At 39.5% G+C, this 20,800-nt stretch overlaps 1 protein-coding gene across 2 annotated transcripts in view; it reads right to left on the bottom strand.

Moving 5' to 3' along the window:
• Positions 1–20,800, bottom strand: part of PLCH1 (phospholipase C eta 1) — a 240,913-nt gene that overhangs the window by 64,804 nt on the left and 155,309 nt on the right. For both annotated transcript variants that reach the window (XM_049709695.1, XM_049709694.1), the window contains 4 exons: positions 16,228–16,321; positions 13,879–14,082; positions 5,637–5,757; positions 1,206–1,377 (listed from right to left, as the gene is read on the bottom strand). In XM_049709695.1, the coding sequence (XP_049565652.1) occupies positions 1,206–1,377; positions 5,637–5,757; positions 13,879–14,082; positions 16,228–16,321 (591 nt within the window). The remainder of the gene's footprint in view (positions 1–1,205; positions 1,378–5,636; positions 5,758–13,878; positions 14,083–16,227; positions 16,322–20,800) is intronic.

A 20,800-nucleotide genomic window follows, 5' to 3' on the forward strand; every position in this document is an offset into this window, starting at 1 on the left:
GAGAAGTATTTCAATCAGATGGACTCATTCTGCATTTAACCTTCTGACGCTTGGCTAAAGACCATTTGGGAACATGGAAATATTTACAAGGCTATAAAGCTGACACCGAGCTTTCTAACCTAGCAATCAGTTTTCACCACAAGAGACTGCGTTAGCAAGACTTCAGGAAAATTGACCTTAACGTTATTTCTCACATTATATAATTGGAGCTTTTATTCAAAATGCTTTCACACGTACAAATGCCCAATGACACCCCTTTGATGAATTCAGCCTATAACTCTCATTTAACTGATAGAAAAACAGGTTTTGACCCATTCTAAAGATGAATACTTTACATCTTCCCCATGTGCTGTCCTCTCTTAAAGCCCCAGTTAAAGTCTTGCTATGAAATTACACTATCTGACTTTCCTGCGCCTCCTCTGTGATATTTGGTTTTTGTACACACCCTTTTTAAGTAAAATATAACCCCATCTGATCATTAATACTCTACTGCTTTTCCTTAGGTTTTCAGTCTCAAAACAATACAACTATCCAAGATGCTTTTAGTCCAAATACACAAAATTAACTGGAATTAAATAAAATCACATCAGCAATCTGAGAACACAAAGAGCTGTCTTTCTGGCTATTCCTTGCATTAATAATATTCATTTCAGGTAGTAAGTTTTCTCCCTCAGAAGATCTGTTTATGAAATGCCACTCTATTCACCTACTGCTCCTCTGCCTACACATGAATCCTCTGGGGCACAGTGTCTGAACGTGTGCTCCACTTTGAAGTGAGCTCTTCTCACTTACATAACCAAGGCTGACCAACCATGAAGACTTTTTTTGACAGACAGTTATTGGAGCTTGAAATGGCAGAGAAGAATCTGAAAGAAATGCTTTTGGATACGGACACATGTAATCCAGGCCTCGCATACACAGACCCCTCTCCAGCGTCAACTACTACAGACTAAAATATTCAGTATTTGATTTACAGTACTGAGGTTCTCACTTCATAAAAACAAATCCCAGAATACATGACCAGTCAGTAAAAAGCTTTTTCTGAAGGTATGACTATAAGTAAGTTGGAACAAGGTGCATGCACAAATCTAGACAGCCCTTCATATATTGACTATTATTCTCTTGATAAACCAGTTTTCAGTCCTTAAGGGAGGGAGGGCTTAGCAGGTCATTAGTGCCTTTTATTGCATTCCTGAGGTAATTACCTTCACTAGGATTTTGCCTTTCAAACTTTGAGGGCTTGGAAGCTGCTTGGTCTCTCCTGTGTCTACAGATGACAGGTCGAGTTTGTCTTGAAATATTCCTTTCAGGTACTGAGCAATTTTCCTTTGCTGCTGGACACTGCAGTGATTCTCAATAGACAGTATGACCGGGAACCTGAGAGAACAGCAGTACATTGTAAAGGTGTCGAGTACAGCAACTCACAGGGACTTTTGAAAATTTTTCTGTATTCATTATGTTCTTACAAGCCTAGTGACAGTATTTGTGAGAGAGGTGATAATTAAAATGCTTCTAAAATGAAAAAGATGAGAGATGCATTAAAAAAAAAAACTCCTCTGGCCAAATATATTTTACCAGGCATAAGGGGTGAACAAAATACCAATCCATATGAGATGACTTAGTCTAATATTTTGTAGCTCTCTCTCTCCCTCACACACACATGCACACACACAGTACATATATTTTGTCTCTTTTACAAGAAAAAATAAAAGAGAAAATTTTGAGAGATAAGAAACCTAAAGAAAGAAAACTCATAAGGTAATTTTGTCTTGTTTATTCAAAAGTCTAGAAACATCTAGGAGACCACTATCATTAAATGAAGATATTTACTCTAAAAATATATATTTAACACACAGCTTGAAAATTACTATTGAGGATAAAATAACACAATGGAATTTTGTGTTTTATAGTGTCCTATGTCAGGCATTTCAAAATCATTTGTATAGAATTACATACTAGTCTTTACTTTCAGAAAGGAAAAAAAAAAAGTCAAGCATTCACTCTCCTCCAGCACTCAGGGATCTGTGCAGAGAATGTGAGACCCCAATGGAGCGATTAGTACAGACAGCCTTAGGAACCAGCAACGATTCCATGACCTTACTCCTCTTCTGACTTTGTTTTTTCCTCAGAAAAACAAATTAAGGCTTATTTTCATTTTTTTTCTAGTTTCCATCACATATCTTCTGAAGTACTAGGCAATATATTTTTTTCTGGAATAGACAAACCAATATTTAACTTGCGTAATATGTCTATATGGAGAAAAAAATTTATTTATGCGCTTGTATGAGAAGCACAAACTCCACAATACAGGCTGTGACCTCCTGAAATTACATTCTATCCTCATTAGTAAACCTGATGCCAGAGGTAACACGAGAGATGAACCTTTGTGACTGAGGTTGGTTTGGTTACCGGACTATAATCTGTTTGCTCCTGGGTCCTCACATGGGTTTTACCCCAGAGTGTTAGAAAGAGAAAAACAGCAGACTAGCAACCCTGAGTTGTCTGCGCAGTCACATCAGGGAGTTCTAGCAATGGATTTTTAAATTATCAATCTGTTTATAAAAAGGCTATCAGTGTCTAATGATGCTTGGTGTATTAAGCAGTGCTTCTCGACAGGGGCTGGGGTGACTGTGTGGCACTCCTTCCAAAGGGACATTTGTCAATGTCTGAAGACATTTTTGGTGGTCACAATGTTGGGGATGGGGGCTGCTACTGGTGTTTAGTGAGTAGAAGTCACAAATTTGCTCACCATCCTGCAATGCACAAGACAGTTCCCCATAACAAAGAATTATCTGATCCAAAATGTCAATAGTGCCAAGGTTGAGAAACCCTGGTGTAAATATGCAACTAAGGACTTCCCTGGTGGTCCAGTGGTTAAGATGCTGCCCTTCCACTCAGGGGTCGTGGGTTCGATCCCTGGTCAGGGAAGTTCCACGTGTGGTGTGTTGAAGCCAAAAAATAACCACACGTGAAACAAAACAAAACATTTTCAGTTTGGGACTTCCCTGGCAGTCCAGTGGTTAAGACTCTGCGTGTCCACTGTAGGGGGTTGCGAGTTCAATCCCTGGTTGGGGAACTAAGGTACCACATGCTGGGCGGCACGGCCAGAAAAAAAAAAAAAAAGATGCAACTAGATCTTAAAGCTGCACTTTTAAAATGTGCTAAACAAGCTTATTAATTGTTTTAATTTGAAGAGCTTTTCTCCTAAGGATCCCCAGACTTTAAGTAAGCATAGTCAAGTCACCAGAGGGTCCTCCGAAGTACATAGACAGCAGGTCTTCTCAATGCCCTACTTCACATGTTGGAAAATAACGGCAAATCACTTCATCAACTTGGCTAAGATTAGTAGCAATCAGGGTAAAAAGACCCATCAGAATTTAGTACTCGGATTCTTCCATGTGCAAGTCACCACAAACCAAACCTGCTATGCAGCAAGTGTCTCTTATCAGAACAGCATTTTAACTTCATATTTAATTAATGAGAAGACGAAATGTTAGAAATTTTAAAGGCTACTAATGTCTATAAAATGAATTTTATGCAATTGTAATTTTAATTTGCCTTTTTTAATGCAAAAATCATTTCTTGAATGTCTGGTATATTGCAGGCACTGGCTAGGCAATAAAGAATGAATAAGGGGGAGTTCTCTGGTGGCCTCATGGTTAGGATCCTGAGCTTTCACTGCTGGGGCCCGGGTTCAGTGCCTGGCTGGGGAACTGAGATCCTGTAAAACGCACACAGCAGCCAAAAAAGAAAGGCGGTGGGGGGGTGGGAATAAAGTTTTATTTTTAATTTCTCTTAAAAATGAATGAATAAGACATAGCCACATATTTTCAAGGAGTTCATGGTCCTAACTACTTAAAAGGAGGCAAGTCACCAACAATTGCAAGAAGGTGCTGTATGATATGATAGAAATATGTTGAGTGCTAAGGACAGCGAAAAGAAGCATTTAAATCAGTTGTAGTACTGGTAAGTTTGCCAGAGGGACAATGCCTAAGCAGTCTTCTAGGATGAGCAAGAATTGGGCAGGTGGAATAATGGAGATGAGTGTTTCAGACAGAGAGAACGGCACAAGCGAGGGTAGGGTCTGTGAAAGCACTGAGATCCCCAGGGACTCCGGAAGACAGTCAGTGACGGCAGAAGCCCAAGTCTCTGTGGAGCAACAGTGGAAGACGACACTGGAAGAGCAGGAAGAGGCCAGGCCTTGAAGGGCACGGAATGCATGACCATGAACAACAGGGAGTCTTTGAAGGACTTTAAGAATTACAACATCAGGGCTTCCCTGGTGGCGCAGTGGTTGAGAGTCTGCCTGCCGATGCAGGGGGACACGGGTTCGTGCCCCGGTCCGGCAAGATCTGGGAAGATCCCACATGCCGTGGGGTGGCTAGGCCCGTGAGCCATGGCCGCTGAGCCTGCACGTCTGGAGCCTGTGCCCCGCAACGGGAGAGGCCACAACAGTGAGAGGCCCGTGTACCGCAAAAAAAAAAAAGAAAAAAAGAAAAAAAAAAGAATTACAACATCAGCTTATATTTTCAGAAAGAAACATACTACACCAGCGTGGAGGATAAACCAAAGAGAAATGAAAATGAAGAGAAGGCAGTGGAGTCAAAAGATACTTTAGCAACTAGAATTGAAAAGATTGGCTGAATCGAGAGTGGACTCCCAGTTTCTAGGTAAAGCCATTGGTAAACAGTGCTACCCTCCTAACTGGAAGGAAATGGAGTAAGAGGAAGCTTGGCAGAATGAAATGCTGAGTTCAGTTTGGGGTGGAGGCCCCGTGCTGGTAGGAGTCTTATCCTCGCTCAGTGTTGAGGCTCCCCAAACCTATTATAGTATGCCTGGCTTAGAGTGGGCAACTTTAAATATCTAAGTAAATGTCTGAATAAATAATGAAATTTGTTAATTTTCAGGTACCTATGGGATACTCAGATGAATTTGTAGTAAGAATTTTTCAATATATCTCTGAAACTTAGGGAAAACATTCTGGATATATAATGGGCAAATAACCAAAAAGTAGACCAAGGACAACAACTTAGGAAATAGTGACTATTAAAGGAGTGAGGAAATGGACTAGAAGACCGTAGGCTAAAGAAAGAGGTCGAGAAGCAATGGCAGCAATAGAGGAGAGAATGCTATGATAGAGGCCCCCCAAAAGCAAGTATTAAGGAGAAAATTTTCACCATTATCAAATGCCAAGGAGAGGTCAAGTAACATAAGGACCCCAGGCACTTCAGTATACATAGGACATCCAGCAAGTCTGGAAACCAAGATATTATTATTTTATTGTATTGCAATATAATCCCAATAAGCTATTTATTATGTATAGTAACCTGTGTTTCTAAACTTCATAGACACTCTGTACACCCTGGCTTTAGAAATTTTGAGGTCACTCTTTATAAGAACGTGCTTCGAGGAGGCAACATCTTGAGAGAGAATGGGGTAAGGAATAAAGAGAGCACAAGAAAGTATCTACATGCGGCCCTTGTTTGTTCAGTGTTTTGTTGGGAAGGAAGGAGAGAACCAGGGCAGGAGAAAGCGAGATGTAGACTCCAGGGAAGTGTGTGGCTTGGTGGCCGTGTTACGTCAGGCAGTGCTGCATGTGCCAGCTGAGCCTGGCTCCCAGCTGCTGCTCTACTTACTCGTTCTTCACAAAGGCATGCTTGTTGATGGTCTCCACAACATCTCTGAAGAGGATCTTTGAAGTGAGCGTGTAACCGTGGTGTACGACCGGCTCTCCGTCGGGGCCATCCCAACAGTCAACTGCCAAAAACAGAATGTCACATCAACAACTCAAAGTTTCTGGTGTGTCCTGATAGTTCTGGAAATAGCAGACAAGTATTAAGTTTATTGTTTGAGCTTATACGTATTATGATCATGACAAAGATGTCAGACCGAAATGAGTGTTCTGGCATATTTATCAGAATAAGGAATTAGAGATTATAAATGATTTACTGCAAGTAAATCTGCTTATAGTTAACAAAGAAGTCATATACACAAGCAGCTTAGCCTTTACCAAGAACTCTCATTAGAAACTGCTCTAAATCCAACCGAGTATGCCTGAGCATAGTGATATTTCTTAACAGGTTGTTTCTCTATTTTACTTCTTCTTATTCAGTTTGCTATAGTCTTTTAATGTTTCAATGACCCTCTCAAATCAGTAACAGGGTTTTTCATCATTGTCCTCCTAAACTCATTATGTTTCCATTAGATTTATTTCCATTTGATTAATTCGACAGTAGTTCTAAAATAGCATTGACTTCTTAACTTCGAATCTTCAGGCCCTGCTAAGATTTATGTGCGTATGGGCGAATGATTTAATAATTTAAAGTATTGCTTCCCCATGCATAAAAGGAACACTAAGAACAGGACTTGAATCATAAGTTTGAGTGATTTATAAGTACATGAAAAGTTGATTATAAACCTGCATGGCACACAGTAATCATTATTATTAATACTATTGATACTGTTATGTGTATGGACAACCTCACTGACCCCCAGCTGGAGAAAGACAACAGCTTCCTCACCATCCTCCCCAACTTAGAGTTTGCCTTCCCTTGTTTTACACTTTGCCACCAGACTAATTTCTCAAAACACTGCTTTCTCCATGTCACTACTTTGCTCAAAAGCCTACTCAGTGCATAACATAGCATCCGACACACAGTATGCACTCAGTAGGTCTATGTTAAATTTATTAATAAACAACTTACAGCAGCTCCTGCCTGTTTAACCCCAGGGTCCCTATCTCTGGCACTAGAGACTGGCTAGCCATTCAACTAAGCCTGTTTTCTCTCTCGCCCTAGCTCACAGCTAGACTACAGTTCCCAGCCTTCCCTTTCAGTAGGACATGGCCATTGAAATGTGGGCAGAAATGATGTGCACCACTTCCAGGTCTGCATTATGAAACCCTGCCCTCACAGTTATCCATGCCCTCTCTTCTGCTGTGAGTTTGGAAGTCATGTGCTGAAGATGGCACAGACACAGAAGGAAAGAGCCTGTACCCCTAAATCACTGCTTGAAAGAGTCACCCATTAAGAACAGCTATTTCGGACTTCACATAAGAAATAAACTTCAGTTGCTTTAGGGCACAGAGATTTAGGCTTAACTGTTAAAGAAACTAGTTAATTAATATCTTAGCTCCTGTTTGACAAGTCAAACTTATTTTCTCCTACTTCTAAACTCACAGACTTATTCTTCCAGTTAGGCAAGCTTCCTCACATACGATCCTACTTCCATGCCTTTGCTTCTTTCATTTAAGATCAACTGAAGTGCCCTCTTTCACTTTGCTTATCTCAATCTCAACCAAGGGTCAAATCCTTGATTAAGGATTTAGATCCTAAACCAGGATCCCCCATAGAATTTTGCCAGCTCTCATGACATTGCCCTTCCTTATGACAGGGGGTCACAAATTCAAATACCAACAAGAACCTAGCAGGTCACATAAATAAATGTAGCAGCCCAACAGGGAATGTGTGTCTAAATGAGGTAACTATTTCTCACTGTCAGTCAATCATTCTTAAGTAGGAATAAGGACCCAGTTACCAGATCTGAGAAAAGTCAAAGGTCTCCTTCCTCTCTCTTTCTGTCTCTCTCTCTCTAGATAGATGAGAGTGGGGGGGGGGGGGTTCTGTTCCCTAACTAATACAGTTACATATATCAATTAAATACTGCCTATTAAAATATCCTTGGGCGGGGGAATGGAAAAAGGAAAAGGAGAAAGTACTTTCAAGGTTAAAACCATAGGAATACTGGAAACAAATTTTAAGAACAAATATTTTGGGATGCTATCATACAGTGTTATACCGTTCCTTTGGGCCTGTAAATGAGGTCAAACATATAAAGGCATCTTCTCAGGAGAGAGGCTCCATCCCTCTTTTGACATGTGCTTGACATTCTTTAATTTGCCTTTGGATATAAGCGTGAAAAGAATAAACAGATGTTTCAAAAGTATGTAACTTAAACAATATACCCCAATTTATACCCCATTTTGGAAGAAAAAGGGCTTAGGAGGGTTTCTCATAAATGAGCTCATATATTTTCAAAAAGAATGCAAAGTAGACGAGGCAATGCCACAGCTGACTTGATGGTCATGTACACATAAAAATATCTCTTCATAAGAAACTACTTTGGTAATGAAAGAAGGAGCCCTTTTGCTAACATTTATAACACAGGCAGAATATGCATAGTTGAGGATGGTTCTCCTAACGTTCACTTTTTAGGTCTATTTTATCACTTGTCTGTTAAATGAGGATAGCAACATCCCCAAATGGTGCTGCCATCTGAGCGTGTGGCATCCACAGTCAAGTTCAAATGGCCATGAAGAGCTCCTGTAAGAGCTAGTGCTATGATGAGAATGTTGGCAAAGTAGAAATCCTCTAACCAATTTCCTAGCCACAAAATAGCCAGGCCCACTTTTTCAATCAGACCACATGTTAGAAGCCCCCAAAAGCACCCTGACAAACAGCTGGTCAGATGTGAAGGCCAGCTGAGAGACTAACATGACAGCTTTTCATAGTGGAACTCAAAATGTTTCACCCTGATAGTGCTCCCAGAGATAACACGAAAAGTTGTGAACTGATTACAACAGCAATGCAACGTCAGTTCCATAATGAAAGTGAAAACCCCCTGGACAGAACATCCATATTTATAAAGCAACTAGGGCTGATAATCAAGGGAAAGGAAAGGCCGTGTAAAAAATGTCATCAATCTGATTTGCTGGCAAACCCACTTCACCAACAAAAGACTTACTCGTCTTCCCCAAGACACCATATATATCCTGACCGAGGACATTGTTGCAGCTGAACTAATGGAGATGGAAAACACAGTATTATCAAAATAGAAGCTTGAAAGTGGAGAGATTCTTCAGGTCACAATACCGTGAAAGAACTGTCCAGAATCATTACTCTCCATCTCTAAGAACTATACTTGGCAAAAGCTGCTTCAGAAAATTATCTGTGGGACCTGAAATTTTTAATCCATGACCTGCTACATTCTATAAATCAGGTTCTTTAACTCCTAGCTGCAGCTGTTTAAGAATAAAAACAACTTCATCCAGAAGCAAGGTAGATAAAGCACCACTGGGTGTGTATAGATTGGTGCCTCCAGGTCCAAGCTTGAAGTGTAAACTAAGATCTTCAAATTACAGGGCTGACAGAAATTGTCAGGAGAGCACAAAAAATCACGTTATCAAGTTCTAACGTCTTCAGGAATATCTAGATATTTAGATGCCAAGCCTAATCACAAGTCAAGCAAATGCCTCCTGTTAAAGCCAACCTCCTCTCTGTGCTGTGCACTGTTCTTCCTAGTCTTCCTTATGTGACCAGATGGCCCTTATTTGATCCCTCGCTTGGGTTGGTCATGTCATTCAATGCGTGTTCTTCCAAAAACCCCAAAGGCTTCCCGGAGAAGCAAAGTGGGGGAGTCAGACAACTTGCGTTCAAATACCAGCTTCCAAGCTTCCTAGCTATGGGACCTTGAGCCACCAACCCTACCCCAAATTGGGGTGCCTTCTTAAGGAGATTATTCCATCTTCCTTAGTGTTGTAAGAATTAAAGAAGGCTGTATGGAAAGCAGTTAACCAGAACCTAGCCCACAAAAGGGGACGAAATCATGGTGGTTTCCCTGTTCCTTCCCAGTATATTCAAAGCCAAGGTGACAACCATAGTTTCAGACAGGAAATAGAGCAAGTACAAAGCTGACCAAGTCTCCTAGATAAACACAGTATAATGCTTCTTCTCAACAAAACCTTCCAGAAATAGCAGCTTGACTTTCACTGTCCAGTCATAGATTATTCCAATAGTGAAAACTTCAAGCCAAACAACAGAGGAGAAGTTTGCTGATGCAGGCTTGGCGAGGGAGATATTTGAGAGATTGCACGTCCTTTGAAATTATATACAAGCTGTGCATCTTCTCAGTTTGTGTGAATGTCTGGAGCAAGCAACACCTTTTACACAAGGAGGGCAAAGATCAATAGCTTCTATTACTTTGGTGACTGGCAAAGAGGAGGAAAGAAGGTACAAGGGAAGGCCCATGTTCAATGTCATCTGCTGCACACAATTTCTAAAAGCTAATTTTAAAATTAAAAGATCCCTGAAAAAGCTAAAACTAAAAATTATTTGTGTCTTACTATAAATTATCTTAATCAGATAACTTTCCTTCTTAATAGCCCAAGGAATGCCAGAGAATTAGAAGATCTGATTGAGTAAGGAGTTGATCATTAGAACATGGTTAAGCTTGGGTAAGACACTGATTTTGGACAGAGAAATCCAAAAAGAAATGATTGGGCACCTGAAAGACCTGAAAAGCAAAGGAAACAGTACAGGGCACAGAAGTAACAAAATTGCAAAACTGCCTGGAGTTGACTTTCACTTCATGCAGTCACCAGAAGTCATTTTCCATATTTGGCCTCCAAGAAAATGTCACCATTTAAAATGATAGGCAACCATCACTCTCTGAAGCCAATAAGGGTGTGGGCCCTGGCATCTCTATGCATGACAGACTTGTAAAACTGCTTGAGTGCTGAGTGAACAAATGGTTGAATAATGGCTGAGAACAGAATGTCACCTCAAGACCTTCTGTTGCTCGAAAGGTTTTCCTTTATGCTAATATTTTATAAGCATCTTCATTATCCAGTTGCTTAAGCTACTCAATTATCAGTCACTACTGTCAGTAGGTGTTCTCTGCATCTACTGCAAAAATGCCATGTCTTAAATCATACACTTCCAGAGTGCTAAATTGGTAGTGGTCCTAATGGTTCTGTATGCAGATAGTTTTTAATACCTGTCCATTTTCAAAATATGTCAATTTGCCTTTATAACATTACTACTACTATTACTGTAACATTACATCTGCTACTTTTGTAGCAGAAAATTCTTCAAGCCAGAAACTCTCTGACAAAGAAGCGTTCCTCTACTCACCAGTATTATCTCACTGCCCTACTGCTTCATTCATCTCCTTACACTATTCCACCACCCCAAGAACAACTTGCTACCTACTGCTGACTCCCATATGCACCCACCAAAAAGCAATTCCCCTTTGCTCCATGGAATCTCCATTCCAGTGTAAACAAACCCCCTTTCATCATCAGACTCTCTAACAAACCCCCTTTCGTCATTAGACTCTCTAGAATTCTTCCTCAACCTCCTTATCTTGGTTAACAACCAGTTTACCTGGGAGGATACTACTTCCTTTCTCCACAGATGCTTTTTTTGTATAAATCACAAAATGAGGATGCTACTTTTAAACAATTGTTGTTCTACATTCATTTAAAAAATCCCCCCACTTTTTTTTTTTTTTTTTTTTGCAGTACGCGGGCCTCTCACTGTTGTGGCCTCTCCCGTTGCGGAGCACAGGCTCCGGACGCGCAGGCTCAGCAGCCATGGCTCACGGGCCTAGCCGCTCCACAGCACGTGGGATCTTCCCGGACCGGGGCACAAACCCATGTCCCCTGCATCGGCAGGCGGACTCTCAACCACTGCACCACCAGGGAAGCCCAATCCCCCCACTTTTAAACCTCACTTTATCCATCTCTGCCTTCCAGGAATCTTCCAAGTGCCTTTTCCGTAGCATTCTTCTTCTACTTAAGTATGTGGTTTACAGTTTTTAATATCGAATTTTTGATCTTTTAATTTTTTAGCTTTGAATCGCCCTGTCAGCATCCTTTGACTTAAAAGTCCATGTGGGCAATCTACCCAATCACTTAACCTTGACCTCAGTGCCAACAGCTCCTTGCTTCACTCTAATCATGCTCACCCACCACACGCCCTGCATATAGTCATTACCTCAACTATATCCAAAATCCCACCTTGTGATAATAATTCTCTGTTCTTGTTTACGGTATGCGTGATGCCGACATTCTCAGTATTTCTGTTTCTTTGAGTCTTCTAGTCTCTTAACCTCATTTTGTGGCCCCTTCATTTCCTTTCCTAGTTCATGGACCCACTGTCACTTACTTAAAAGAGCTCTCACCAACATCTTGAAGATATTTTATACGACCTGGAAATCCAGAGGCTTGATCAATTCTAGAATCTGTCTTCACTGCTCCTATACCTAGTCTGTTGGGAATGGGGTGGGGAGTAGTCTGAGCATGCAGACTTTGTATAACAAAAAGACTGTTCTGTTAAAGACTGTTTTTGAAATTAGCTAGGCCTTCCCCAGTTTATCTTGTCAACTCCTTACTCATTATTTGCTGATCTTTTTAAGCCTCCCATCCCCCAGCCAACCTCCACCCACTCTACACTTAGTGGATGGTGTTCTCTCCTACTATCCTGAGAAAAGAGAGGGTAACAGGCATGAACCATTTCAAAATTTCTTGTCCCCTACCCCATCTAAAAGCAAAATGAATGAATCCTCATTTCCCCCTCTTCCAAGTCTCAAAACCTCCCCAACCCTGTATCAAGTCTTCCCCTAATGCAGAAAAATGCCAAGTGACTAACTCACAGCAGATTATCTACCTGACCTTCCCACTGAAAGGCCACCAAAACTATATAGCAAAAGACACTAATAACCCCCCAGCTGTCAAATGCAACCGGACTGGACACTTAGTCTTTATTTTACTTTTCTATTGCATGGGACATTTTTGACCATTTCATCCCTTAGGTCCAAGTGACTGCTTTGCGTTAGTTGTCTTCGTCAGTTCCCCTTGTTCTTTCTGCTTCGAAAGGTTGGAATGCATAAGTCCTCAGGCCTTGTTCTCTTTGCCACTCCTCTAAGTGATCTTGTCCACTGTGATGTACATTTACACACGAAGGTCTCTGTAAGTGATCTTGTACGCTAACACACAGAAAACTCGGAATTGTGGAATCTTTATCTTTTCTGGATCCTTCTGTTGAGTTCACATATTGTTATTTGACTAATAAAAATGTCCATGTATATATTACAAAGTCACTATAAACTCAACCGATGGAAAGCTGAACTCATTAATGCTCAGTCCCCACAGTAGATGATGGCTCCATCATTCATTCCAGCTCTCCCCTTCAAGCCTTACATCCTTTGCTTTGCTCACCAGGTCCTGTAAGTGTACTTCTTTAATATCTGTATAAGCATCTCTCTCACCTAGTCTAAGTTTTTATGATCCTTCCTTTCACTCATTTCAATAGCTTTCCCACCATTCTCCTTGCTCTAGTTTCACCTCCCTTCCCCCACCACAAACATACATCTTAAAGAAAAATTATCTTCCTACACTGCTGCCCAAGCAATCTTTCTAAACTGCAAGTATGACCGTATCACCCTAGGTATTAAAACAATCCACCGGACCCTCGTTACCAAAAGCTAAAGCTGAAATTCCTTATCACAGCACTCAGAACCCTTTATCGCTGACCCAAGTCTACCTTCCAGGCTGATTTCTCATATTTTACGTCACCCCTCACTTTCTGTATCACCTCTCAACCACGTTTGATTCAACTGGTGGAATTCTCACACCATACTATGATTTTTACCGTCCACCCCTTCTAATGACTGTGAGCGCCTGAAAGATAGAAGCCACATCTTACATCTGTGTCCTAACCCCCAGGAACCTCCTAGAAATTTAATAAGTGTTGGATGATTGATAGACCATGAAGTACCTTAAAAATAAATATTTATCCTGAACCATCTTTACCATTGTTTAATCAAAAAAAAAAAAATCTTTCTAGGAAAAACTTTCACATTCATCACAATTTTTCAGCACCTGAAGGTGTGCCTCCCAAATGCTAGTACACATCTCTCTCTCTGTTTGAAGTGTCAGGAGGAACCGGAGAGGATTATGAGTTAAGAATAACTTTACAGTGAGTGGGAAAATAGTTCTGATTAGCATGAGTGCATTTTTTTAGGTCTCCATTATTTACAGTAGACGTGCCTGACTAAAGCACGTGTGCACCCACACACACTCGCGCTCAAAGCACGCACCTTCCACGCAGCGACAGCCCTCCTGCAGCACCCGTGCATACATGTCCACTTTGGACTGAGACAGGAGCTGGTCCCCGGTCAGGTATGTATTGTGGGAGGAAGCGATGTAGTAGTGGCACAGGGGCTGGTCCATGTCCTGGTACACTTCATGGTGCAGTGGGTTAAATATGTCACAAGCAGGACTACGCATGAAGTTCGTGAAGCCTTTGGAAATGAGAGAGAGTGAAGTACTATAGCTTTGAAGCATATATACTTAACCAACTCTAACAAGGACAAAAGAGATCAAAGTTTGTTCATACTGATTACCTCATTTACCTTCAGGACAGCCTTTGCAGGGAATACCAGGGCAATGAGAGATGTGCTTCAGATCAAATAGACAGTGTCAAAAACTGAAATATGACTTTGGGGAGTAGCAGTTTAAATATAACCTACAGAAAAACAGACTTTTTAAGAGTTTTGATTGAGGGAGGGAGGGGGCTTATTGCAAAGCTCTTCAGTAACTGCTGAACTCAAGCTATGATTATTCAGTGTGACCTAATGGGTAGCTCATGCAGTGTTCAAACCATATTTATCCTAAGTGATATACTGATCAACAGCAACCTGATAGGTTATTAAGTTGATTTGAAAAATAGTATTGTCAGTGCCATAGCTGAGGTAACAGGTCAGAAGTTAGGCATAGCTTAAAATCAGGGTATGATTATTTGACTATGAAACTGGTTTGGCAAGATGCTACTAATGGCTAGCACATTTGAGTAATGTGAAAAAGTATTTCAAGATTATGTAGAAAACCCTATCAGTTTTTCAAAAACATAGTGCCTGGGTAGGAAAGGCATTCATTAACATATTAACAGATATGTGAATGTCCTACAAGTACCTACATGGAATGATTATTAGGGTAAATTATTTCAAGTCTTCAAGAATCCTGTGGTAAAACTACTGGTAAATATCCTCTGGAACTCTGGAGAATTTCTTCATGCTCATCTTTATGGCCATAACTTAGAAATCAGGTTTAACTCCATCTTTTAAGGCCCCACCAAAGAAAAGATTCATTTATTGGTAAAGAAAGGTCCAAATTAGTTTATCTTCTTTGGTTGTTTTTAAAATAGCTTTTAATTATATAAATATTAAATAATTTCTCTTCATTTTAATTAGCCTCTATCCCTGGAAGTAAACATAAAATGTCATACCCCCTTGTCCACACTAAGCCTGTTTGGGAGAATAGGAGGCCAACAATCAAAATTGGTAAGATAAGCCATGGTATCATATGCTCTTGCAGGAAGTGGGATGCCCCAGTAGTTTTTTTATTAAGATTATCTATTCTGCCTGGGACATGTTCTCTTTTGGAGAGCAGCCTACAAATTTCTTTCCCTACATATTTTAAATACATATGACTTATAGATACACGTAGCTATATTCATGTCATATCATTTATACGTAATATCCTAGGAGCTAGATTCTAAATATATATTCAGAATCTAATATATATAACTGTGGGCAAGTTACTTATTTCTTTTTTTAAAAAATTTATTCATTCATTCATTTATTTTTGGCTGCATTGGGTCCTCATTGCTGCGTGCGGGCCCTCTCTAGTTGCAGAGAGCGGGGGCCACTCCTCATTGTGGTGCGCGGGCAGCCTCTCCCATTGTGAAGCACGGGCTCCAGGCGCACGGGCCCCAGCAGTTGTGGCACACAGGCTCAGTAGCCGTGGTGCAAGGGCCTAGCCACTCCAGTGTATGTGGGATCCCCCAGACCAGGGCTCCAACCCATGACCCCTGCATTGGCAGGCGGACTCTCAAGCACTGCACCAGCAGGGAAGTCCCAAATTACTTAATTTCTTTAAGCCTCACTTTCTTCAGTTATAAAATGAGATAGTCACGTTAACAAAATTTGTGGTCCCTACAACCTCTCTACCACTACCAACTAGGGAAAACAAATTAGTTGCCAACATTTAAAAAAAGAAAACAAAAAAACATGTTTACTTATTTTAGGGCCAAATTTCCCATCATGAGATTATCTGGTTGAAACTATTTCTAAAAATTAACCATTTGAGAAAAGTCAAAATATTTCTTGGCATCTATCATACATAGTGGCATCAAGTTCACTTGTTTGAGTGGAAAATGCTACTGTCCTTGCAAAAGTAAAAGAAACAGCAAAAAAAAAAAAAAAAAAAAAAAGAAACAGCAAAATCATGGCATCTGATTTGTAGGAAAATATGTGTGTCATGGGTTTTATTTGAATCATCTGTAATTCCAAGGTTATCTCCCTATTTCTTTTCCTAAAAGTTTTGCTAGAATATAACTTAGCAAACTAAACTGAGAAATGAGAAATTAAGGATATTGGTTATTTTACCTTCTATGCCAAGGACATTTTTTGCCTTATTTTCTTCAGAAACTTCAAATTTTCTTATGACGTCAATACAATAGTCTGTTGTCACATTCGTCATCTAAACAAAACAGAACAATAGTACAGTACCTGCAATTTCATGAGATATGTTCCTCTATGCTAAAAGGGCATACTGATTTTTTTAAGCATTCGTGATATAGTGCAAAATGGTTAAATGAGCCATATTTGAGGTTACTAGTGTCATAACTACTTAACCTTTGGAAAATGATCAAGATCTCAGTATTCCTTGTATCTTTCAGATTTAATCAGTGAAAACAGTCCTTCAACTACTAGACAAATATTTTCTATGAAGCAACAAGATTAATAAAACCAAGTCAATAATCACTGCAAATGCATTGCCAAGCATCCACTCACTGTAAGCTAGTAGTTATCTGCAAAAGTAATGCTTTCTACACAGACACTGAGGTTTGCTAATCATGAATTGTATGCAAAAAGAAAATGACTCTCTACCAAAGAAGCGTATGCTAGGTAAACCACCTGTGTGTTTATAGCTACAGATCCTTCAACCGATTCATGAGAGCAGTCGGCCATGGTGACTCAAGAACGCAAAGGTTAGCAAAAGAAAATAAAAAGGTAGGTGAGAATTCTGGAGTGAGAATTCTTGTATTCAAATCAGCTGGCTCATACTATTAACAGTGTGGTCTTAAATAAGTCACTCACCTTCTCTGTGGCTACCTTATAATGTAGTTGTGGGGATTAAATGGATTAATATTTGTAAGAAAAATGTATGGTACCAAAAAAGCAGTATATGCTAACATTACTGAGTTAGTCTCAAGTTTGCTGCATGTACATTTCATGCTTAGTATCACTGGGAAAAGCAAACTCTTTGAGAATAATTTCTTTAATACTAATAAAGGATGCAATATTTTTATCAAAAATCCATTCAGCCCCAAAATCTCACAATGATATTTAAATATGCTAATAAGCACCAGAGAGCAGACAGCAGAAGCAAGAAGAACTAAAATCTTGCAGCCTGTGGAACGAAAACCACATTCACAGAAAGACAGACAAAATGAAAAGGCAGAGGACTATGTACCAGATGAAGGAACAAGATAAAACCCCAGAAAAACAACTAAATAAAATGGAGAAAGGTAACCTTCCAGAAAAAGAGTTCAGAATAATGATAGTGAAGATGATCCAGGATACTGGAAAAAGAATGGAGGCAAAGATCGAAAAGATGCAAGACATGTTTAACAAAGACCTGGAAGAATTAAAGAACACCTAAAAGAAGAAAAGAACAAACAGAGATGAACAATACAATAAATGAAATGAAAAATAGAAGGTATTTCTACTTTTTTTTTTTATTCTAGAAGGAATCAATAGCAGAATAACTGAGGCAGAAAACGGATAAGTGACCTGGAAGACAGAATGGAAGAATTCACTGCCACGGAAAACAATACAGAAAAATGAATGAAAGGAAATGAAGACAGCCTAAGAGACCTCTGGGACAACATTAAATGCACCAACATTCACATTATAGGGGTCTCAGAAGGAGAAGAGAGAGAGAAAGAACATAGAGAAAATATTTGAAATGATTATACTTGAAAACTTCCCTAGCATGGGAAAGGAAATAGCCACCCAAGTCCAGGAAGCACAGAGAGTCCCAGGCAGGAGAAACCCAAGGAGAAACACACTGAGACACATAGTAATCAAACTGACAAAAATTAAAGACAAAGAAAAATTATTAAAAGCAACAAGGGAAAAACAACAAATACCATAAAAGGGAACTCCCGTAAGGTTAAGAGCTGATTTCTCAGCAGAAACTACAAGCCAGAAGGGAGTGGCACAATATATTTAAGTGATGAAAAGGAAGAAACTACAACCAACATTACTCTACCCGGCAAGGATCTCATTCAGATTCGATGGAGAAATCAAAAGTTTTACAGACAAGCAAAAGCTAAGAGAATTCACCACCACCAAACCAGCTCTACAGCAAACGCTAAAGGAACTTCTCTAAGTGGGAAACACAAGAGAAGAAAAGAACCTACAAAAAGAAACCCAAAACAATTAAGAAAATGGTAATAGGAACATACATATCAATAATTACCTGAAATGTGAATGGATTAAATGTTCCAACCAAAAGACACAGGCTCGCTGAATGGATACAAAAACAAGACCCATATATATGCTGTCTACAAGAGACCCACTTCAGACCTAGGGACACACACAGACTGAAAGTGAGGGGATGGAAAAAGATATTACATGAAAATGGAAATCAAAAGGAAGCTGGAGCAGCAATACTCATAACAGATAAAATAGACTTGAAAATAAAAAATGCTGCAGGAGACAGGAAGGACACTACATAATGATCAAGGGATCAGTCCAAGAAGAAGATATAACAATTATAAATATATATGCACCCAACATAGGAGCACCTCAATACATAATGCAAATGCTAACAGCTATAAAAGAGGAAATCGAAAGTAACAGAATAATAGTGGGGGACTTTAACACCTCACCTACACCAATGGACAGATCATCCAGACAGAAAATTAATAAGGAAACACAAGCTTTAAATGACACAAGAGACCAGATAGATTTAATTGATATTTATAGCACATTCCATCTGAAAACAGCAGATTACACTTTCTTCTCAAGTGCACATGGAACATTCTTCAGGATATATCACATCTTGGGTGATAAATCAAGCCTCAGTAAATTTAAGAAAACTGAAATCACACCAAGCGTCCTTTTTGATGACAACACTATGAGATTAGAAATCAATTACAAGGAAAAAAAATAAAAAGGAAAAAACACAAACACATGGAGGATAAACAATACATTACTAAATAACCAAGAGATCATTGAAGAAATCAGAGGAAATCAAAAAATACCCAGAGACAAATTACAATGAGAACATGACAATCTAAAACCTATGGGATGCAGAAAAAGCAGTGCTAAGAGGGAAGTTTATAGCAATACATTCCTACCTCAAGAAACAAGAAAAATCTCAAATAAACAATCTAAACTTACACCTAAAGAAACCAGAGAAAGAACAAACAAAACCGAAAGTTAATAGAAGAAATCATAAAGATCATAGCAGAAATAAATGAAATAGAAAAAAGAAAAACATTGCAAAGATCAATAAAACTAAAAGCTGGTTCTTTCAGAAGATAAACAAAATTGATAAATCTTTAGCCACACTCATCAAAAAAATGAGGGAGAAGACTCAAATCAATAAAATTAGAAATGAAAAGGAGAAGTTACAGTGGACACCAGAGAAACACAAAGCATCATAAGAGACTACTACAAGCAGCTCTATGCCAATAAAATGGACAACCTGGAAGAAATGCACAAATTCTTAGAAAGGTATATAACCTTCCAAGAGTGAACCAGGAGGAAATAGAAAATATGAACAATCCAATCACAAGTAATGAAATTGGAACTGTGATTAAAAATCTTCCAACAAGGCTTCCCTGTTGGCGCAGTGGTTGAGAGTCGCCTACTGATGCCGGGGCCACAGGTTTGTGCTCCGGACTGGGAAGATCCCACATGCTGCGGAGTGGCTGGGCCCGTGAGGCGTGGCCGCTGAGCCAGCATATCCGGAGCCTGTGCTCCACAATGGGAGAGGCCACAACACTGAGAGGCCCACATACCGCAAAAAAAAAAAAAAAAAAAAAAAAAAATCTTCCAACAAACAAAAGCCCAGGACCAGATGGCTTCACAGGGGAATTCTATCAAACATTTAGAGAAGAGCTAACACCCATCCTTCTCAAACTCTTCCAAAAAATTGCAGAGGAAGGAACACTCCCAAACTCATTCTATGAGGCCACCATCACCAAAACCAGACAAAGATACCAAAACCAGACGAAGATACCACAAATAAAGAAAATTATAAACCAATATCACGATGAATAGATGCAAAAATCTTCAACAAAATACTAGCAAACAGAACCCAACAACATGTTAAAAGGATCATATACCATGATCAAGTGGGATTTATCCCAGCAATGCAAGGATTCTTCAGTATATGCAAATCAACCAATGTGATACACTATATTAATAAGTTGAAGAATAAAAACCATATGATCATCTCAATAGACACAGGAAAATCTTCTGACAATATTCAACACCGATTTCTGATAAAAACTCTCCAGAAAGTGGGCAGAGAGGGAACCTACCTCAACATAATAAGGCCATATACAACAAACCCACAGCAAACACCATTCTCAATGGTGAAAACAAGAAAGCATTTCCTCTAAGGTCAGGAACAAGACAAGGATGTCCACTCTTACCACTTTTATTCAACATAGTTTTGGAAGTCCTAGCCACAGCAGTCAGAGAAGAAAAAGAAATAAAAGGAACACAAATTGGAAAAGAAGAAGTAAAATTGTCACTGTTTGGAGATGACATGATACTATACATAGAAAATCCTGAAGATGCCAGCAGAAAACTACTAGAGCTAATCAATGAATTTGGTAAGCTGCAGGATACAAAATCAATGCACAGAAATCCCTTGCATTCCTATACACTAACAACGAAAGATCAGAAAGAGAAATTAAGGAAACAATCCCATTCA

This window comes from Orcinus orca, chromosome 5 (assembly GCF_937001465.1).
Source record: "Orcinus orca chromosome 5, mOrcOrc1.1, whole genome shotgun sequence".
Lineage (NCBI taxonomy): Eukaryota > Metazoa > Chordata > Mammalia > Artiodactyla > Delphinidae > Orcinus > Orcinus orca.